At 39.1% G+C, this 20,293-nt stretch overlaps 1 protein-coding gene across 2 annotated transcripts in view; it reads left to right on the forward strand.

Annotated features, from left to right (window-relative positions):
- Positions 1-18,840, forward strand: part of ANLN (anillin, actin binding protein) — a 35,450-nt gene extending 16,610 nt beyond the window's left edge. Inside the window, exons 10-25 of one of the 2 annotated variants that reach the window (XM_059655857.1) lie at positions 293-531; positions 963-1,108; positions 1,354-1,513; positions 2,281-2,416; positions 3,021-3,203; positions 4,387-4,513; positions 5,141-5,189; positions 5,281-5,337; positions 5,910-5,948; positions 6,199-6,220; positions 7,062-7,174; positions 8,550-8,603; positions 13,630-13,716; positions 14,581-14,688; positions 15,296-15,468; positions 17,540-18,840. In XM_059655857.1, coding sequence (XP_059511840.1) covers positions 293-531; positions 963-1,108; positions 1,354-1,513; positions 2,281-2,416; positions 3,021-3,203; positions 4,387-4,513; positions 5,141-5,189; positions 5,281-5,337; positions 5,910-5,948; positions 6,199-6,220; positions 7,062-7,174; positions 8,550-8,603; positions 13,630-13,716; positions 14,581-14,688; positions 15,296-15,468; positions 17,540-17,663 — 1,817 coding nt within the window. In that variant the 3' untranslated portion in view covers positions 17,664-18,840. The remainder of the gene's footprint in view (positions 1-292; positions 532-962; positions 1,109-1,353; positions 1,514-2,280; positions 2,417-3,020; positions 3,204-4,386; positions 4,514-5,140; positions 5,190-5,280; positions 5,338-5,909; positions 5,949-6,198; positions 6,221-7,061; positions 7,175-8,549; positions 8,604-13,629; positions 13,717-14,580; positions 14,689-15,295; positions 15,469-17,539) is intronic. The other variant, XM_059655858.1, reaches the window with a different exon arrangement.
- The last annotated feature ends 1,453 nt before the right edge of the window (positions 18,841-20,293 follow it).

A 20,293-nucleotide genomic window follows, 5' to 3' on the forward strand; every position in this document is an offset into this window, starting at 1 on the left:
GCTCTTGGCTCTAACCTTGAGTTCTTACTTAATAATCTTTCTCACACCCAAAGCATTGGGTCAGCTTTTGGTAATTTCCACTTTTATTGGTAAGAAAATATTACTGGAAATTTGAAAATAATTTTGGTTTCATATGTTAGTAAATTTTATTGTTATTTTTTGTTAAGAAGGTGCTTTTCTTCAGGGCTTTCCCCTGTTTATTACTAAGCATGTGAATGTTAGATCTTTTCTGCTCTCCCTCTGATTTTTAAAGGTCTGGATCACAGCGTTCACTTATTGAAATGTTTTTCAGAAGTGGTACGTGAAATTGAGATGAGCGTGGATGACGAGGATGACATCAATAGTTCGAGAGTGATTAACGACATCTTCAGTGATGTCCTGCAGGAAGGCGAGCTGGATGAGGCCAGGAGCCTGGAGCAGATGGGCCAGGCGGGAGCCGAGAGCGGGGAGGACCAGGAGGATGCCCTGAATATCTCCTCAATGTCGCTGCTTGCTCCGCTGGCACAGACAGTCGGCGTGATAAGCCCAGAGGTAAGAAAAGACGAGACAGGCTCAGGACATAAAGAAACGAAATAGCATTGGGGTCCCCTTTTGTTTAGGTGGGTGCATGGGCATTTAGAACTCTGGGGCCAGGGGCGGCCTGCAAACCTGACTTTAATGCTCTTGTGAGAGCGAGCTATATTATTAGCCATCACCCTGTATTGAATAACTCCAACTTTGTTTGGAAATTGATTCAATTAGAACTGTTTCTAAAGAGGGTTATAAGTATAGGTTTTAGCTATCTTTCAACTTTTATTTATTTTTTTAGGAACTTGGTTTAGTTTGTTTTGTTTTTACGATGAATCAGTTGACTTGTGTGATATTTATTTTCCTCATATAGAGAAGAATTCATTCAGTTCTTCAGAATTATTTAGAATCATTGGCATCCATAAAACCTATTAACACCCACTGCTTCCCTGCAGAGTTTCGCTTCCTCGCCTAGATTGGAACTGAAGGGCAGTAGCATACATGACGAGAGTCCCAAACCAGGAAAGTTCCAGAGAACCCGTGTCCCGCGGGCCGAGTCTGGTGACAGCCTTGGTTCTGAGGACCGTGACCTTCCTTACAGGTGAGAACATTTGGGGGAGGCATTCACTCACTAAGGCTCATGGTTTCAATTGATACAACAAGTTGGAGTCCTTGTGATTATGTTACTAATAGTTAACTTGCAAAAAACTTCGTAATAACTTCTGTCAGCTTCTCTTTTGCCCAGTGGCATTTCCCATTCTGGTGAAGTGTTCTGCTGAAATGCTGAATAAAAGATAGTGCTAGTGTGTTGCTGGATTTCTAACAGAGTGTAACTGTTTCCTGAAGCATCGATGCATACAGATCTCAGAGATTCAAAGAAACAGACCGTCCTTCAATTAAGCAGATTGCTCAGAAGGAAGATGCTACTTCAAAATTGGAGGGAAAAAGGAATGCTGAAGAAAAGAGCGCCTTTCCTTGTCAGGTGAACGTCAAGCAGAAAATGCAGGTGTGTACTCGATGGAAGGGTGTGTGGTGTGTGTTTCACGAGACTGAGCTTGAGCACGAGGCCCAGCCTTTCCCTCTCTGGGCCCTGAGGGCCTGGGACAGTGTCTGACGCCTGACACCCTGACCTTAGCAGTTGCTCTTGAGTTCAGTTTAATTGGAGAAAGGTTCTCTTTATTAGAAAAGTTGGAAGCTTGTTTGATATTATTGAAATATTTATTTTTAAACATGTTTGTCCTCCATATCCTTAAAGTGTAACTATAAATTAGATGATGGTGAAATGTGCAATTTATTTTGCTCTTAAAGGTTCTTTTACTCTAGGAAAACATTTAAAAATTATACATGTAATTTAAATAAAATGAATCAGGTAATCTCTATATCTCTAAACTGGGATGCATTTGAAGGCATGCAGTTGTGCAGAGTATGCTGAGAATGAATATATGAATATATTTACATCCCCACACACTCTCTGTACCTACCTATCCATCTGTAGCTGAAAAAGAGTGTGACTTTGTTGGACATCGCCCCAATTATAATTTTAGTAAGTATGAGTTGAAAGTCTTTTTGTAAGGAAGAATGTTGATAGTGTAATTATTTTAGTATGTTAAATGTTCCTGGTGCATAGTCTAGAAACTTGAATGGTGAAACTAACATTTGGACTTTCTGGAAATTTTGGAAATTATTGAATCAGATTGGTTATAATCCAAGTTTCAGTAAGTGAACGTGGTGACTGAGAATGTGAGTTTTCTCTCTTCTCGTGGGTCTCACCAGGAGCTCAACAATGAAATCAACCTGCAGCAAACGGTGATCTACCAGGCCAGCCAGGCCCTGAACTGCTGTGTGGACGAGGAGCATGGGAAGGGGTCCCTGGAGGAAGCCGAGGCTGAAAGGCTGCTTCTGATCGCAAGTGCGTGAGACCCAGGCAATCCCAGCAGGTTCAGCCAGGAAACACTCAATTCACCTCGAATGGTTGACACCTCTAATTGTGGAGAAAGGGCCTTTTCTGATAACCTGGTTCAGTTCATCTACTTTTTTTTTCTGAATAACGTCTGTGAACACCCGCCACACAAAATGAGGTGTAGTTTGCATGAAAGGATAAGAAACGGGAAAGCATTTGAAGGCATGCAGTTTTGCAGAGAAAGCTGAGAATGAATATATGGATATACTAGTATTTACATCCCCACACTCTCTCTGTACCTACCTATCTATCTGTAGCTAAAAAAGGGTGTGAATTTTGTTGTGTGTGTGTGTGTGTATGTATGTGTGGTGATGAATGGTGGAAAGATTATATCACATAAGAAAACTGACCAATAGTTGAAGCATTAAATTATTGGAACTTGGTAAACAGATGACCAATTAAGGTTTTTTCCCAACTACCTACTACCTGTTTCTATAAAGAAAGTTACTGATTTCGTCTTTGGGCTTCTGTACTGTTGCCACATAATTGGCCTCTTTTAGAAACAGTTGCAACTTTTAATATTTGAAATATTAACTTGCATTGTTTTACATAGCTGAGAAGAGAACACTTTTGATTGATGAGCTGAATAAACTGAAGAGTGAAGGACCTCAGAGGAAGAACAAGGCTGGTCTCCTCTCCCAACGTGAATTTGTCCCGTCCAAAGGGTCAGTTACTTTGTCAGAAATCCGTTTGCCTCTCAAGGCAGATTTTGTCTGCAGCACAGTTCAGAAACCAGGTATGGAGGTTTTCATTTGCCTGCGTTCTAGATCTTATGTGTGATTATGAACCTCATCTAGCTTGGAATTGTGCAAATGGGAACAATTGGAGAGCATACACAAAGCTACAAAGCTTGTGTCTTGGGTCTTAAAATCCTTTTGTGAAGATGTGTGTAAAAATAACCAAGGACAGTTCATACGGGAGCTCACTGTTCCACACAGTAACAGACGAAGCTCTGACTGAAAGTGAAGTTAGTTAAACATAAGTTTGAACATACATCATTTTCCTGAGCTGAGTTAGCCTGACATAGCAATCAGTTTCATTCATTTTATTGTGGAAAGTATTTAGGGCATCTAAAATGGCTCATTTTACTTACTTTATTCTATGTGAAATCCATCTCGTTATGGAAATTTGTTCTATAAATTCTGAAATTATAGCATTTGGGGGAGTTAAGAGCCCCACAATGGACATACTTGTATTGAACTTTTATTCCCTCTGCCCCTCTAGATTGAATAAGTAAACTTTCCTTTAAATTTTTGTGTGAGACATTCCCTTGGAGAGAGTGGAGACCTAGACTAGGTGAGAAGCGAATTTGAAGTGCAGGGAAAGTAAAGAGTGGGGACCTTTCAAGGTTTGAGCATTTTGGTAGGAAAGAGGTGACCTCAGTTCTAATTCTTGCTGTTGTCCTGTTTTGGTGGGCTGTGGGCAGAAATCTGTTGGTCATTTAATGTGTACCTTGAAATCTGTGGTTATTTAATGACAGGTAGTGAAGAAATAGTTCATGTTTTCATTAGAATTTATCGCTGAGGAACTTTCACAAGTATAGTATTTTGATCTCAGTTTTGAAATATAGTAGTACATGCTCAGATGCATACTCGGGTATATACCATTGAGTTGTATACTATTAGCTCAAGAGCTAGGGGTCACTAGGTAAAACGCGAAGCCAGCAGAATTTGAGGGGGTGAAGTTATTGTAACTCCCAGAGTGGGAGAGCCCGTCCCGTGATGAGGCTTATTCTAGCATTATGATCATCTGCTTATGTCTGTCTTACCTTTGTGTCTGGAAAGTTGATTTTAGAAAATTTTTAATGAATTTTATGTAAGTCAGTGCGGTATTCCTTTATTCCTCTGGTCTTCCAGAATGCTCGTTACCTAAATCCAATTCTGCTTGATCTGATTCTGTAATGTGATTCCTTCCTGCAGATGCAGCAACTTACTCCTTCCTGATCATACTGAAGGCAGGAGCCGAGAACATGGTGGCCACCCCGCTGGCAAGCACTACCACTTCCCTGAATGGCGATGCCCTGACGTTCTCCACCACGTACACTCTGTGAGTACATCAGGCGGTTGGCGGCTCACCTTTCCCTTCAGTAGTTAATACAGCCTAAGCACACAGGTGGGCTTATAACCTGTGAAGTGCAGAATGGTCATTCTTTTTATGTGGACACACAACTCAGTTTCCAATTTGTTGGTTTAACTCTTGTGTTTCTGACATTTCTTTCCATTGAATAGCATGTTGCTTCCACGTGACTATAGGTATTTAATTATAGGTAATTATAGGTTTTGAAGTATTTTTAAATGTGTATGTGTGTAGATATGCATATGCATATAAAAATAATGATCATAATTTTTTATGTATGTTTTAAATCTCATTACATACTTAATATTCAATCTCAGTGAAAGAACATATTTAGTGTCACAGACTTATTTTGAAACAAGTCAAAATTAAGTTTGAAAAAAATTACCATTATTGAAGATCTTGAGTTGTAAATTACTGAAGAAAATATTTGAAAAAATAGACTGTTCTTACCAATTTTATATTCTTAAGTGGTTGATAGCTATTGTCTTTAGTTGAAACACAGTGCATTCTTTTGCTCTGAGTCTTTTAACAGTATGGTGGCATCATCCTGGGCCATAACTTGGTATTTTTGTTATAGTTTTAATGCTTTGTTTTCAGGGAAGATGTGTCCAATGACTTTGAAATCAGTATTGAAGTTTACAGCTTGGTAAGCAGTTAAAGCTCTCTAAAATAACTACTAGTATGTTGTCTTAAAGATAACAGATTTAAACTAGTTATGCTTTGGATTTGTGTATTAGGTGCAAAAGAAAGATCCCTCAGTGCCAGATAAGAAGAAAAAGGCATACAAATCCAAGGTGAGGATGAAAGAAACCCAGCAAATTATAATAATCATTTTGTATCAGAAACCATAGATACTATACCAGTTTCCATATGTATAATTTTTAATGATTATCATGTTTTTGGACAATTTTTATGCCCCAGATTTCAGGTACTGCATTTCATAGGTATGAACACTGACATAAACTTATAACTAAGTATAGCTCCTCATGCACTCAGCCTAATGGTTCTGTTCTCTCTGTTAGGTGACAGCTTACTTGTATTACCCCTTTGTCTTCCCCAGCCTTCCCTGGAGTCTGGTCTCTACGCCCTCTGCACCAGGGCTTAGGAGAGGTGTCAGGGCAGGACTCCAGCTGGCTTCTCACTCTTCCTGCTCTTTGTCTTCTGTTCTTTTTCAAGCCATCATCTAAAAGAATTTTATTTAGCTTTAACAGAGAAAGAGTGGTAGTATGGGTAATACCTTAATAAAAGACTCAAGTATATTCATATTTAAGAATTATTTTCTATGTGGGAGTGTCTTAGGATTGGTTATTTTTAAACTCTAAATCATAATGTTTAATAGAAAATATCTTGATATGTTTTCTTTTAGGCTATCACTCCAAAGCGACTTCTCACATCTATAACTACAGTAAGTGGAATTTTTAAAAAATTGAGCCTCCTTGTGAAATCTTCATGTTACACATATGATTGTAAATATTTCTAAACCCTTAGCTCTTTGGAAATCTTTAAAATATATTACTGGGGGGAAAATCTCATATTTATGTAGAAAAAAATGTGTTCCGAAATGTTCTTGCAGTGTTAAAGAGTTTTGTATTTAATATTCAAATCTTTTATCTAATAAAGAAAATAACTTGTTTCTTCTTCACACCCTTTTTTAGAAAAGCAGCCTTCATTCTTCAGGTGAGTGGATCTTGAACTGTTTGAAACACTAGAATAAGGAAGAGAGCCAAGCAATTGCACAATCGCATGTGCAGCCATCCCGGTTTATGGGTGTTTACATAGTCTCCTTGGAAAGGCACTTTCTGTGTGGTTTAGTACCACGTGAGATTACTGTCCGGTCGCCGTTGTCAGATGCCACGCATCTCTCAGGCCCTGGCAGCAGTGTCGCAGTGTCCATGAGGCCGGTCACGTGACCCTGGCAGCGGCAGCAATGCCCGTCCCCCGGCTCATGCTTCCTTGCAGATTTGCTCTGCCTGTCAGCACTGTGGAGTTGACCTCTGTTAGCTTTGCTGACCATGACTGGCATTGAATCATGTCAGAAAAGCATCTTCCTAACACAGTGGGACCTGGGGTACTCGTAAGCCAGGAAGGACCTTCTAGAACGGCTTTCGGCAGGGATTAGGGTTGAGCTGGTTTCACTCACCTCCTTTGGGCTTTTGGTCTCTTCTTGGTACAGAGTAACTAAGCACCGTGCAGCATCGTCTGTGCTGCCACCTAGACTATGGCAATGGAGTCTTCTCTCTCATTCCCATGCATTTTATGCACATTTTGAGGTTCTGTATCTTTAAAAACCTATTGGTCCCAAATATTCAGATGTGCCTAAACTCTACTATAGTTAAATATAAAATATGTAACAGTTTGCTGTCACTAGCAAGTTTGATATTTTCCCTTCCTGTTTGGAGATGGAGGAAAATGCCGTTTTCTCTGTGGCAGGTTAATGTCATTCTGTCGGGGTGAGGTGAGGAGTGATTTACACTTCGGGAAGTCACTCCGAACTAAGCCCCAGCCCCTTTCTCTCCAGTGATGGCCAGCCCGGGCGGTCTCCATGCCGTGCGCACCAGCAACTTTATCCTTGTTGGATCTTACACGCTGTCTTTGTCTTCAGTAGGAAACACTAAGTTTGCTCTGGACAAGGTAACCTGAATTTATTTATTTGTTTTTAGAAAAATTAGGTCAGTGGAAATGCGCCAGTACTTTCAACTATTAAAATCTTTGACTGAAAATGTATGTTCTTAGAATTGTACATTTTAATGAGGCATTCTTGTACCTACACGATATATTTTTTGATGTTGGAAATATTTCTCCCTTGTATCTTAACAGTTAAATCCTGAAAGTACTGCATGCTGATTTATTCTAAATGTCATTTCTGATTAAAGAAGTATTACTTTTTTAAAAATTTATTTTTCAGTTACAGTTGATGTACAATATTATGTTAGTTTCAGGTGTACAACATAGCAATTAGACATTTATATACCTAATGAAGTGATCCCTGATAAGTCCAGTACCCATCTGAAGCCATACATAGTTATTACAATATTACAGTATTCCCTGTGCTGTGCTTCACGTCCCTGTGACTATTTTTATTTTATTATTTTTAAAATATATCTTTATTTCAGAGAGGAAGGGAGAGGGAGGGAGAGAGAGAGAGAAACATCAATGATGAGAGAAAATCATTGATCGGCTGCCTCCTGCACGCCCCCTACTGAGGATCGGGCCCACAACCCAGGCATGTGCCCTTGACTGGAATGGAACCTGGGACCCTTCGGTCCGCAGGCCAACGCTCTATCCACTGAGCCTAACCAGCTAGGGTTCCATGACTGTTTTTATTAACTGGAAGTATTACTTACATCTAAGTTAAGCTTATAGTTTTAAACATAGTCACTTGCCCATTGGAACCCATATTTCGAAATGAATAGTAGTTTTAGTTTTGACAAGATAGAGAAAGATAGGTTAATTTCTTAGACAAGTATCCATGAATCTAAAGTGTTTCCTTCCCACACTTTCCTTCCCAGGTTTAAAGCATCAGCATTCAGATCTGTGTAATATCACTGAGTGCTTCTCACCATACTGTGATATGATTAAACTTTTAATAACTAACAAGACCATTTTAAGGAATGAGAGAACTAGAAGCAAACCTTAATTCTTGGGTTGACCCCTGCTTCATAATACAGGGGAATTTTTAAATATTATAAGAGATTTTTGTAGTTAGAATTTAGAGATGAAGTATTACACATTAGGAGGCCTAGTTAGTGTTGGCCCTGCTAGGAATTTCCTCTTTAACATTGAGCAAAGGCACTTCATTTCTCATAGCTTTAGAATTCCATGAAATCTTTCTTATAGGTGATAGACTATATTTGAAATTTTGATTATTGTTAATGTATAAGTGTATTTTTTAACATGTTAATTTAAAAGATTCCTGTACCTTTTTACTTAGCAATTCAGCTAGCTTAACAAATTGAGTGATCCTGGATTTTTTTTCTCTCTTTGTCTTTTATTTTGTTTGTTTTAGATAAATTATGATGTAAAAGAGCGAGAGCTACTGGGCTATTTGTTCCAGGAAAAGGTTGCAATTTTTTCTTTGCTTGAAACTAACAAGCTAAAAAATCAATCCTTAAGTTTTGGCCTATATGTATTTGTTTCACTAACCACTCTTGTTCCTTCTTGGTTATTTTGAATAATTAAGGACATTATATACAGTCTTTCTTTAGTCTCTCGCAGTTGGGCATCTTTACTTTGCTCTCTTTTTTTTCATGCATATTTGGTGTTGGCTTTCCTCCTATTTCTTTTTTCATGTTTTAATTTGTTCAGATTCTGTAGTCACTTCAGTGTTGATTTTCTGGGTACTAAAATAACAAATTAAATTTATTCAAGATTGTTTACCTCCCATATATTGAAAGAGCTATTGGTGATGCTTTAAGTAGAAAACTTATTTGGTCACAATTGGCTATAGGCATATTGCCATGTAGATGATATTTTGTTTTTAATTTTTAAATTAAAATGAATTTAACATTAAAATTATACTAAGAATAATCATATATTTTAGATTTTTAAAAGGATTTTTAATATCCTTTTGAAGTTCAATTGCAAGCAATTCGTGAGTATTTAGAAGTGTTAATTTATAAAATGCTGGACAGTATTAGTTTATTTTATTTATTGTTAGAACAAGATTTGCAGATTAAACGTAAGAACTGAGATTCTGTGAACTGTATTCCTTACTCGCTGTTGTCTGTCACAAAGCCAATTTCTACATGTGTAAGCGATTTCATTAATCTCTAAAATGGAGGGATTTCAGTAACACGTTAAATATAGAATGTTTGCTTTTTGAAATTTTTTTGTCTGCCATTTTAATTCAAAATGTCACAAAATATTTCTATTCTCTTAATTGTTTTGAATTTATAACTTAAATAGGCAACCATGTGATTGAGTGCAAAGTCATTTTATTTAATTGATTGTCTCTAATACTCTAAAGTCTCTTTCATATACGACACAATTTTGATGTCAGATTTGCCCCAAATGTACTTTAGTGAGTGCCAGGAGAAAGCAGATAGTTGTTCCAATTGTTTGTAGTTGATATAAAAGAATATTTAAAATAGTTATGTTTAGGTGTTCTTTAAATTGGTGGGGGAAATGGAAGACCTTTTCTACTCATATAATTACTCTATTTAATTAACTTTGAGAGAGTAAACAAGTGTCCCATATCTTACCAGATACTGTCGGTACAAGGGAGTGTTGGGCTATTTACTGGTGCCTTGACCAATAATACAACAGCTATCTGAGATCCCTTCAGAATAGAATGACCTTTGAGGTTAATCCAGACTGTTTGCTCTAGAGATTTAGGGCACCACTAGCAGGAGATTACCTTCTTATTTGAGGTTACAGATACCTGATGTAAAGTCTGGCATCCTGGAATTCAAATTATGAATCTCAATGAGTCACAGACTCTCAAGGACTTTCTTTTCTTTGAATAACCAATCCAAAATAGTCATAGGTTTTTTGTTGTTTTAAAAAAATACTCAGGTTTTATTACATGTTTTGGATAAAGCGAGATGCGCATCCCACAACTCATCTTCTGACTTAAAAAAACCTCATAAATATTTCTGCGTTCCAGGACACAGGGATGTCAATTTAAATGGCTTTAGGGCAACCAATTAGCATTGTAGAATTTTGAGGTCACAGGAAGAGTGCTTAGGGTTCTGGTGTGCACAGAGGTGTTCTCGTTTATGCCTTTGGCCTGGTGTAATGATTAATGGTATCCCTTTCTCTCTCAGAAATATCCCAGTGTGTAAAGATTACACAGTTGTCCTGGTTATAGTTCATTTTACAGTTCTTAACAGTATTCTTAAAATACCCTTTTGTTCAACAGAAAACAGAATAGGCTCATACATTTTCATCTCTCTCCAAACTCAACGGGGTAGTAACATCGACTCGTTTGTGAACATTCTCAGTTCGCTTGTTCAGAGCAAGCTTCTAATCAAGAACGTTGTGTACTTCACAGTTGTGGAGTTAGAGGGACCATTTTCTTCTTATCTTTCTGAGATTCTTTTTACCAGCAGCATTCTGCAAAACAGTGGAATTCTCTTTTTTAGCATTGAGAGGCTAAGGAACTAAAACTGACTATATGGAAAAGAAAAAGGCAAGGGAATTTATAACAAATAAAATAATGAGATATGTGGTGTTTTGATTCTACATTATCATTCCCTTTTAAATCCAGAAACTTTGAGGTTTGTCTAATGGAATTAATCTATTGAAATCTATACCTTTTGGCCAAGAGAAGGTTAAATTGTTGGAAACTAACCTTACAATTAAAACTTTAAAATTTAGACTGTGCCCTAGTTGGTTTGGCTCCGTGGTTAGAGTGTTAGCCCACAGACTGAAGGGTCCCAGGTTCGATTCTAATCAAGGGCACAGACCTCGGTTGCAGGCTTGATCCCTTGTCTCTCTCACATTGATGTTTCTCTCTCTGTCTCTCCCCTTCCCTTCCACTCTCTTATTTAAAAAATTATTTAGACTGAACTAAGATTATTCCAACTAGGAAATCATTCTTTTTCACTGGATAGCAGGAATGACAGACATTAACATCATTCTTTCTGGACCAGAAGTCAATGTCAATAAATATATGTATGTTAACCATTTTACTGTAATGACTCAACCTCTCCAATTGAATTTTTCATGTTTGTTGGAATCTTTAAATTCTAAATCTTTTAAAATTCTTACATATACTTAAGCAGCTTTTATAATTTAAGATACTTTTGACATGAAGTGTCTTCACTAACTAGTAATATGTTGATAAGAATGATACATTTACAAATATTTATGTGAATGTTTACTTTTAAAATTTTTTAGTAAATTTATTGGGGTAACATTGGTTAATAACATAGATTTCAGGCATACAACTTTATATATGACATCTGTATACTCTATTGTGTGAATGTTTTCCATGCTAGATAAGCAGCATGATTTTATTTGGGAAAAAATCAATCCCCCCAAATTCCAACCAGTAAGAACAACATAGTCTCAATTTAGGCACTTAATTCTTGTTTTGTCAATTTATGTTTCCTGTATTTTAAAGCTACATTATTAGGTCCGTGAACATTTAAGATTATTATATCATCTTGATGAATTATTCACTTTATCTCTGATAATCTTAAAGTCTATTTTATCTGCTATTAATAGCTACAACAGCTTTCTCATGATTAGTGTTTGTATGTTATATCTTTTTCCTTCCTTTATTCTCAATACATCTGTGACTATATATGTCAAATTTGTGTATAAACGTATTTTATGGTCATATTTTGTTATTAGGTGTGACAATCTTTTGTCTTTTCATTGGGGTGTTTAGCCCATTTATATTTAATGCAGTACCAATATAGTAGGGCTTAGTCTACCACAACACCAGGCAAACTTTTAGCCTACAGGTTAAATCTGGCTTATGGCTTGTTTTGTTTATAAATTGCCCCTGCAACACCTAGTGTACTTTCTGTGTCTATGAGCTTGGCTACTTCAGGTACATACATGGTATATACGTCGTATATACTTCCAGGTATATACCTGGAACCAGAAGTAGCTGTCCTTCTGTGACTGGCTTATTTCACTTAGCATAATGTACTCAAGGCATATTATAGCATCGGACAGAATTTCCTTTTTTATGGCTAAATAATATTTCCATTGCATCTATATACCCTATTTATTTTTTCTTTTTTTCAGTAAAGAACTCTGGGTATTTATTGCCCAAACAGTGTTCTTTCAGCAAACATTTATTGAATGCCTGAGTATGATTTGACAGTAGGATATGGGAACAGCCAATAAAAAGCCACAATAGTCAACCTCATGAATCTGCTATGTGGGGTTGTGGGTTAGGACACATAAGAAAAGATGCACAGGGGAGTTTTAAAGCCTAAAAGACAAACTTCAGAGTAGTTTTTATACTCAGAATGGGGAGGAAGGAGAAGACTGCATCACATTTCCAGTATCTGTTCATCTATTGATGGACATTTAGGTGGTTTCACCTCTAGGGTATTATGAAGATGCTACAATGAACCTGGGAGTGCAAATATCCCTTTCAGGACCCGATTTCAGTTCTTTTGGATAAACTTCCAGAAGTGGGATTGTTCGATTATATGTTATTTCTATCTTTAATTTTTTGAGGAATCTACATACTGAAAAGTTTTGAATTTTGATGAAGCCTAATTTCTGTGTGTGTGTGTGTGTGTGTGTGTGTGTGTGTTTCCCTGTTGTTGCTCCTGCATTTGGTCTCATATCTGAGAATGTTTACAAATTCATGATTATTTAATATTTACCTTTATGTTTTTTTCTAAGACTTAAGATTTTATTTGTAGCTCTCATATGTAGGTCATTGACTCATTTTGAGTTAATTTTTGATATATGATATGAGGTAGGGATCCAGCTTCATTCTTTTGCATGTGGATATCCAGTTTCACAACTCCATTTGTGAAAAGATTGCTCTTTCTTTATTGAATGGTTTTGGTACCCTATTGAAAATCAATTGGCTATAAGATGTATGGGTTTATTTCTGAATTTCAGTTCTGTTCTTGTCTATACATCTATTCTTATGCCAATACCACACTGTTGTAGTTATGGTAGCTTTGGATTAAATTTTGCAATTGAGAAGTATGGTTCTTCCAGCTTTGTTTTTCTTTTAAGATTGTTTTGCTTGTTTGGGACCTCTTGCAATTTCATATGAATTTGAGGATCAACTTTTTAAATCTGCAGTTCACTGTTATTTACTTCTGAGTAATATTTTGTTGTATTACTGTACCAGTTGGTTTATCCAGTCTCCTATTGAATATACTGATGGAGAATGGATAAGCACTTGTATTCTCTTCTTATATCTGTGTTTTCTTGATCATGGTAAGGGTTTTGTTTTTACCAGCTCTAATTTGAATGTGCTTATTCTTCAAAAGCACTTGTTGCTGAGGAGCCAGTGGCTTTTTGGCCACTTAGTTTATATTCCCGCTTTAGAAAACAGTGTGTTTTCAAGGCACAATATTCTCCGTTCATGATTAAACTCTTATCAAGAAAAATGCCAATTTGAAAGTGTTTTGCAAATAATTTACTGTTTGTCTTCGCAGGTGCCCTTTTTATCTCCTTTGGAAGGTCATATTTATTTAAAAATAAAATGTCAAGTGAATTCAAGTGTTGAAGAAAAAGGTTTTCTAGTAAGTAGTCTATATGTATTTTCTTTTTTCCTGTTTTGTGAAGGTTAGACTTGGATTTCTCGTAGGCAGGAAAGCCTGTGTGGTTCAGTGGTAAATTGGTTCAGTAAAGATTCCCTGCATGCCCGTTACATGCCAGTGACTGCTGGCGTGGGAATGTCCGAGGCCACAGAAGTTCCTCTGCTCAGGAACTTTTAGTTTAGCTGGGAGAGGACAAGTGGACAGTAAATACGATGCAGTGCTATCAAGGGCAAAAGCACAGAGTGCGTGCACGTTAATAAGCTGGCGGTAAGGGAGTGGACGTGAGGAGTGGGAGTGCGAGCAGCTCCTTGAAACAGAGTTTGGCTGCAGGTGGGTGAGAAGCGTGTGGTACTTGACAGGATCTTTAGGATAAAAGAAGGATTTCATTGACATTTATTAGGCTCAACTTGAGTCTTCAAATACAATGGGTAGCTTTTAATAGGGTTGGAGATTGAGGCAGTTCAGGAAGAATTCCTGGGATAAATAAGATCATGAGAGTGAGACAAAATCAGACCCAAACCACAGTACACGGTCACAGGACTGATTTTGTACAGAATTACATTTTTTCAGTTATCAGAGGAGAAATGTACGTGTGAAGAATATGTGGACGAAGGTGGGTGTGGTGCAAGAAGTAGGCAAAGTTCCAGTAGCTTCAGTTTCCTCTGTGAAGCAAGAACCTGAATGAAACAAAGCATTCGCAGTGGCTGTGAGGATGAGATAGGATGGAAGTCACACAGGGAGAGTGTGAAGCAGGGCATATTCCAACATAGTGTGACATTGAGCCAGTGGGATTAACATTTAACTAGTCCCCAAGTGATTAAGCCAGGATCTCCCTGACTTTTCCAGACCATATTTGAAGATGTGAGTGGGTTTGGTGCCTGGCATCGAAGATGGTGTATTCTGTCTGGAAACTGTATCTCCTACTGGACATACCCCGATGACGAGAAACGGAAGGTAAGGCTGAGGGTGCCAGTCGGTGGGAAGGCCCCGACCTGCCGTGACGTGCCGTTTCAGTAAGTGCTCTCTCGGGCCTCGACCACCCGCTCCCCTGGAAGCCCGTTTCCTAGGCCATCGAAAACGTGCTGGTTGCAAAATATGTGTGTGTGTGTGTGTGTGTGTGTGTGTGTGTACACGCATGCACGCACAGAAATTTTATATTTTATCCATTTCCTGTGATTTGATCACTCTTAAAATACTGTGTGTGTGTGTGTGTGTGCACGCATGCACGCACAGAAATTTTATCCATTCCCTGTGATTTGATCACTCTTAAAATACTGTGTGTGTGTGTGTGTGTGCACGCATGCACGCACAGAAATTTTATCCATTCCCCGTGATTTGATCACTCTTAAAATACTGTAAGGCATATATTTGTCTTTCTTCCTAAGTGTTTTATGATATTTTTAATTGACATTTTTAGTCAAAAATATTATTAAATTTACTTTAGTATTATTGTAGCCATGTGGCTTTTTCAATTTATAAAAACTTAAATAGTGTGTAATGCTGACTTAAATGGTCTTGTTTACCTTCTGCTAATACTTTTTAAAAATTTTTATTTTTAAAGAATCCCATAGGAAGGATAAATCTGGCCAATTGTACCAGTCGTCAGATAGAACCAGCCAACAGAGAATTTTGCGCAAGACGCAACACTTTTGAATTAATTACGGTCCGACCACAAAGAGAAGATGACCGAGAGACGCTTGTCAGCCAGTGCAGGGACACACTCTGTGTCACCAAGTAAGTATTGGGCTGCAGCTAGTTCTGCCAACACAGGATCTAATTGCCCGTATGCTCTTCCCAGTGTAAGAAATATCAGGGTCATCCCTGTCTTTAGGGGGTACAGGCTTAATAAGAACACAAAACACACATGTAAGTGAACAGTCTAATAACTGAATTAGTCTAGTGAAGAAAAGCTTACCATCCTATCCAATAAAAGCCTAATATGCTAAGTGTCTGACCATTCGACCAGTTGCTATAACACACACGGACCACCAGAGGGGAGATGTTCTGACCAGTAGGTTAGCTTGCTGCTGGGGTCTGGCCCATCGGGACTGGGCTAGATTGGCTGGGCATGCCCTGCAGCCCTCCCACAGTCCCTCCCTGACTCCAATTGTACACCAGTGGGGTCCCTTAGCCTGGCCTATGGGGATCAGGCCTAAACCGGCTCTCTGACATCCCCCGAGGGGTCCTGAATTGCAAAAGGGCGCAGGCCAGGCCGATGGACCCCACCAGTGCACGAATCTAGTTCAGGTTATATCTTAGCTAATCATGCTTTCTTTCAGTGTTCTCACGGTGTAGCCATTTTTAGGGCAGTTAGCTGATATACTTTGGGTTAAGTTTGAAGAGCTCATGTATAATTGGGAAGCCAAATATTATTTGAAGAACCTTTACACACCCCTTCCTTTCCATTCCAAAATGCCCTTATCAATCAGGTGACTTACAAAAGCAGTCATTCTGCTCTGCCAAGTTCTGGTTGGAGGTGAACAGAATGAACTATTGGGAGTGTCACTTTCTGTTAGGCCGAAGCTTAGGTATAAGGTGCAAACGTTTATTGTTAAGGGTCTAAGGTTCTTTTGCTTGGATGCCCAAGAGAAGCCTAAAGCCAACTTCAACGTACACAGTTGTGATTCGGGACAAAAGTTCGAGTTTGACACAGTCTGTTAATGAGGCTGTAGCTGGGCATTGCCGATGGGGTGGCTGGAGCTGCTCCAGGGGTTTCTGATGTGGGACTTAAAAATGGCTCAGGGAGGGGACCCGTTCCCTGGAGATTCTTGGTGTCTAGATTACTTCAGATTAACTCCGTAGAACTCCTTCCCTCCTTTCCTTTGGGGGCTTCTCTGCAGCATAAGACAGGACAGGACGGGGGGCACAGCTGGTTTACGGTCATTTGTCCAGGTCCACAGTCAGTGGGGAACCAGCCAAAACTCAGTACCTAAGTGGTTCCTGACCACAGCAGCCTATGTTAACCCTTTTCATATAGTCTTACCTTTACCTACTATCAATCCCTCCCAGACTTCTCCTTGACCTTCTCCTTGACCTTCTCCTGCAGTAGAAATAGCCAGATCCCATGTGACTCCCACGACTGTACTTACTTTGTTTTTCTCATTATAACATCACTAGAGGCCCAGTGTACGGCATTTGTGCACTGAGTGGGGGGAGGGTTCCCTCAGCCTGGCCTGCGCCTCTTGCAGTCCAGGGCCCCTCAGGCGATGTCCGCCTGCTGGCTTACGCCTGCTCTCCACAGGGAACGGTCCTAAGCTGGCAGTCGGACATCCCCCGAGGGGTCCTTAGTGCTGCTGCTGCGGAGGCGGGAGAGGCTCCTGCCACTGCTGCTGTGCTCACCAGCCCTGAGCCCAGCTTCTGGCTAAGTGGTGCTTCCCCTGTGGGAGCACACTGACCACCAGGGGGCAGCTCCTGCATAGAGCGTTTGCCCCCTGGTGGTCAGTGTGCGTCATAGCGACCAGTCATTCCGCTGTTCAGTCGATTTGCATATTAGCCTGTTATTATACAGGATTGTGATTTGAGCAGACCCATCGTTACGCATTTGAGACTGGAGGGCTCTTTATCATTCTGCATTCTCCTTTGTCTCACCTATTTCTACACAGGACCTTTTATCTAAATTAAATGTTTCTCATTTTACAAATTGTACTTGAAGCATCTCCCTATGGGGCTCTCAGTTAGCATCCATTTACAGAGGGTGCAGAGGACCTCATTTTACTGGTTTGTTGAGGTTTCCCCCCACGTAAGGGCGTGGGGCAATGTGGAAGGGGCAGAAGAGCTCTGACCAGCTGCTGGTTGGCTCCCGCAGGCACTGGCTGTCCGCAGACACCAAGGAGGAGCGGGACCTCTGGATGCAGAAGCTCAATCAAGTCCTTGTGGACATTCGCCTCTGGCAGCCTGACGCCTGCTACAAGCCTCTCGGGAAGCCCTGAGCGGGGCAGTTCCCGTGCCGCTCAGTGGTGGCTTTGAGCTCCGTCATACGTGTATCTTAAGAGCGGCAGATATGCTGATGGCATTTTATGCTTTAAAAACAAAAGGGTATGTGCCAATATTCACTACATAATTATGCAGTATTTATGTCTTCTGTATGTAAAACTTCAACTGATTTGTCATTCATAAATTGCCTGGAGGAAAATTTATTATAGTTGATTTTGCTAAATCTTAATCTAAAATCCTCATTTCCTAGAAACCTGATTATTCAGTTATTCACGAGAAAATGTTTGTTTTTAAGTAAGAAATTGTAAGTTGTCTTGTTGGAGCTGTGGGTCTCAGCGCAGAGGGGTCTTCGGGAGTTAGAGTCACTCTTTAGCCTCATACGCCTTCCTGTGGGTTGTGGGCCTCTATTGGATGTATCTTGTTACTTTCGCACTGAAGACATTTCTTAGGGACTTTACGGAGCGTTTTTAGTAATGAAGGGAAGGGCTTTTTCAAAGAGCAAATGGACATTTGTTTAAGCTGAGGCTTCTCCGAACAGGAGATGCAGACTTAGGGAATATTGTGTGAGATTTGAGGGTAAGATGTTTATTTAGAAGACTTAATAATCACATGGTTTACATTTGCTGTTACTGAAGATGCTGCATGATACACATTTTCATAAAATGTAGCTTTCAAAAGTAATTATTTTTGCTTTATAGCTAACAGACTCCTCAGATATACTTGGCATGTTAGTTTCTTTCTGTTCCTGTAACAAGAACAAATGTAAATTGAAGAATTTTTATATAAGAAAGCAAACCTCACAAGCTGCTGTGGACTAATACTTGGCTTGCCAAAGCTCTTGACTTTTTTACTTTTCATGTCATGTATGACAGTGTCTAGAAATCCGTTATGAAATCTGTTGAAAAACTATTAAGTAATGTATTTCTTTAAAAGCCTAACACTTTATTTTTGTGTTATAAAATATTGTAAAGCATGGTCTCAAACTTTTAAGTACACTTTGAGTTTCTTCTCTAAATTGTTAAAGTTATTGATGGCCTCATTTATAAACACTAAATTCTGTCACCTCCTGTCATTTTATCTTTTATTCATTTGAATGTGTTTTTTCTTATGTGTATTATAAAATGTGTTTTATGATCTCTTACCTAAATAAATACTTGCAAATGGCTTAAGGAATCCGCTTTTTAAGAAATCCTATTTAAACGTGTGGTGTGGCTGCTCCGCACCCCAAGCTATGGGGCTTCGTGAGGGTATTTTATTGACAGTATCTTTTCATCTTTTCAGCCGTGTCCCAGGGCTGGACTCTCTCTGTGTGCTTTGGGTGGCTGTTGCATGAGAGGGTGGGTGAGAGGTGAGTAGGGTGGCTTTTGAATGAGTGGCTGGGTCAGGGATGAGTAGGGTTGCTGTTGAATTGTAGGTGCCATTTCCAATTGTAGGTACTTGATGTGCATTTGAAGGACAGAGGATGACCCCCAAGTGCATAGCAGAGACCGAGTGTGGAAGTGACATCACCAGCCACGTCAGGAATAGGTTTGGTGGGATTGACGAGAAGGTCCCTTTTATTATCTAGGATAGACTTACGTTTAACATCATAGTACAAACTTCAAGAGGCACAGGGAAGTTAACGTGGAAAGTATGTCTTCCCATTCTCCCACTTTTACCAGCATTTGTGTTCTCCTAGAGAGTATGCATATTCCATAGACATTAGAATCTTTTGTTCATAAAAAATATCCCACACATACTGTTTGTTGTAAGTTAAAGGAACAAAGCATAACAATACCCCTTAGAGATGATTCTATCTTAGGGCATATAAAGTGATTGTGGAACATCAAGATAAAAATTCCAGTGAAAAGTACTGTGCGAATGATGTCAGTGTCGCTGCCTGCGGGGATTGTTGGAACCACTGGAGTGGATAAAAGGCTCCCCACCTTTTATGGACAAAAGGAACGCGTTCGTTAGGGGAAACATGAAAAAGCAGTGGCTGTGATTGTCATCCATGGAAGGAACACGAGTGATGTCTGGGGAGACCAAAGAGGAACCTTAAGATTCTGACCACAAACCCAGAAACTTGGAGAGGTCAGTTCAGTGAGATGTTGAGATAAACGGCCAGGTTACAATAAAATCCATAAAAGAAAAAAAATGACAGGGTTGGTTGCATAAACAGACTCCTGCCTGATAAATGTCCATAAACAAACAAGCAACAGGCTAGGAGAAAACTTTCACACTGCGCAATAATCAAAGAATCGCCATGCAAACTGCTAAAGAGCTCCTTCGACTGGCTGGCATTGTTTGACCACTGACTCTGCACCAGACGATCTTCTTGATGGTTTTTTTTTTTTCCAGATTTAACTCGTTGGAATTAATTAGTCAAAGTATGTATACATTTTGGGGGGACATCATATGTATATATTTAATTCTTATAAAATTGTTCTTTTTTTCATTTATGTTTAATTTAACATAAACTTGACAAATGTGTCTGTCTGCTATTGTGACTTTGCGGCGTTGATTGTAGAAGTCTGGAATGAAGTCAGCACTTGAGGAAATAACACTGTCTTGTGGGTCAATAACCTCTTTCAGTTTGAGAACTGATTTCTAACAGCTGAGGGGGCGCATATACACATGCAGTTTT

Source organism: Myotis daubentonii, chromosome 10, assembly GCF_963259705.1.
Source record: "Myotis daubentonii chromosome 10, mMyoDau2.1, whole genome shotgun sequence".
NCBI classification, from domain to species: domain Eukaryota; kingdom Metazoa; phylum Chordata; class Mammalia; order Chiroptera; family Vespertilionidae; genus Myotis; species Myotis daubentonii.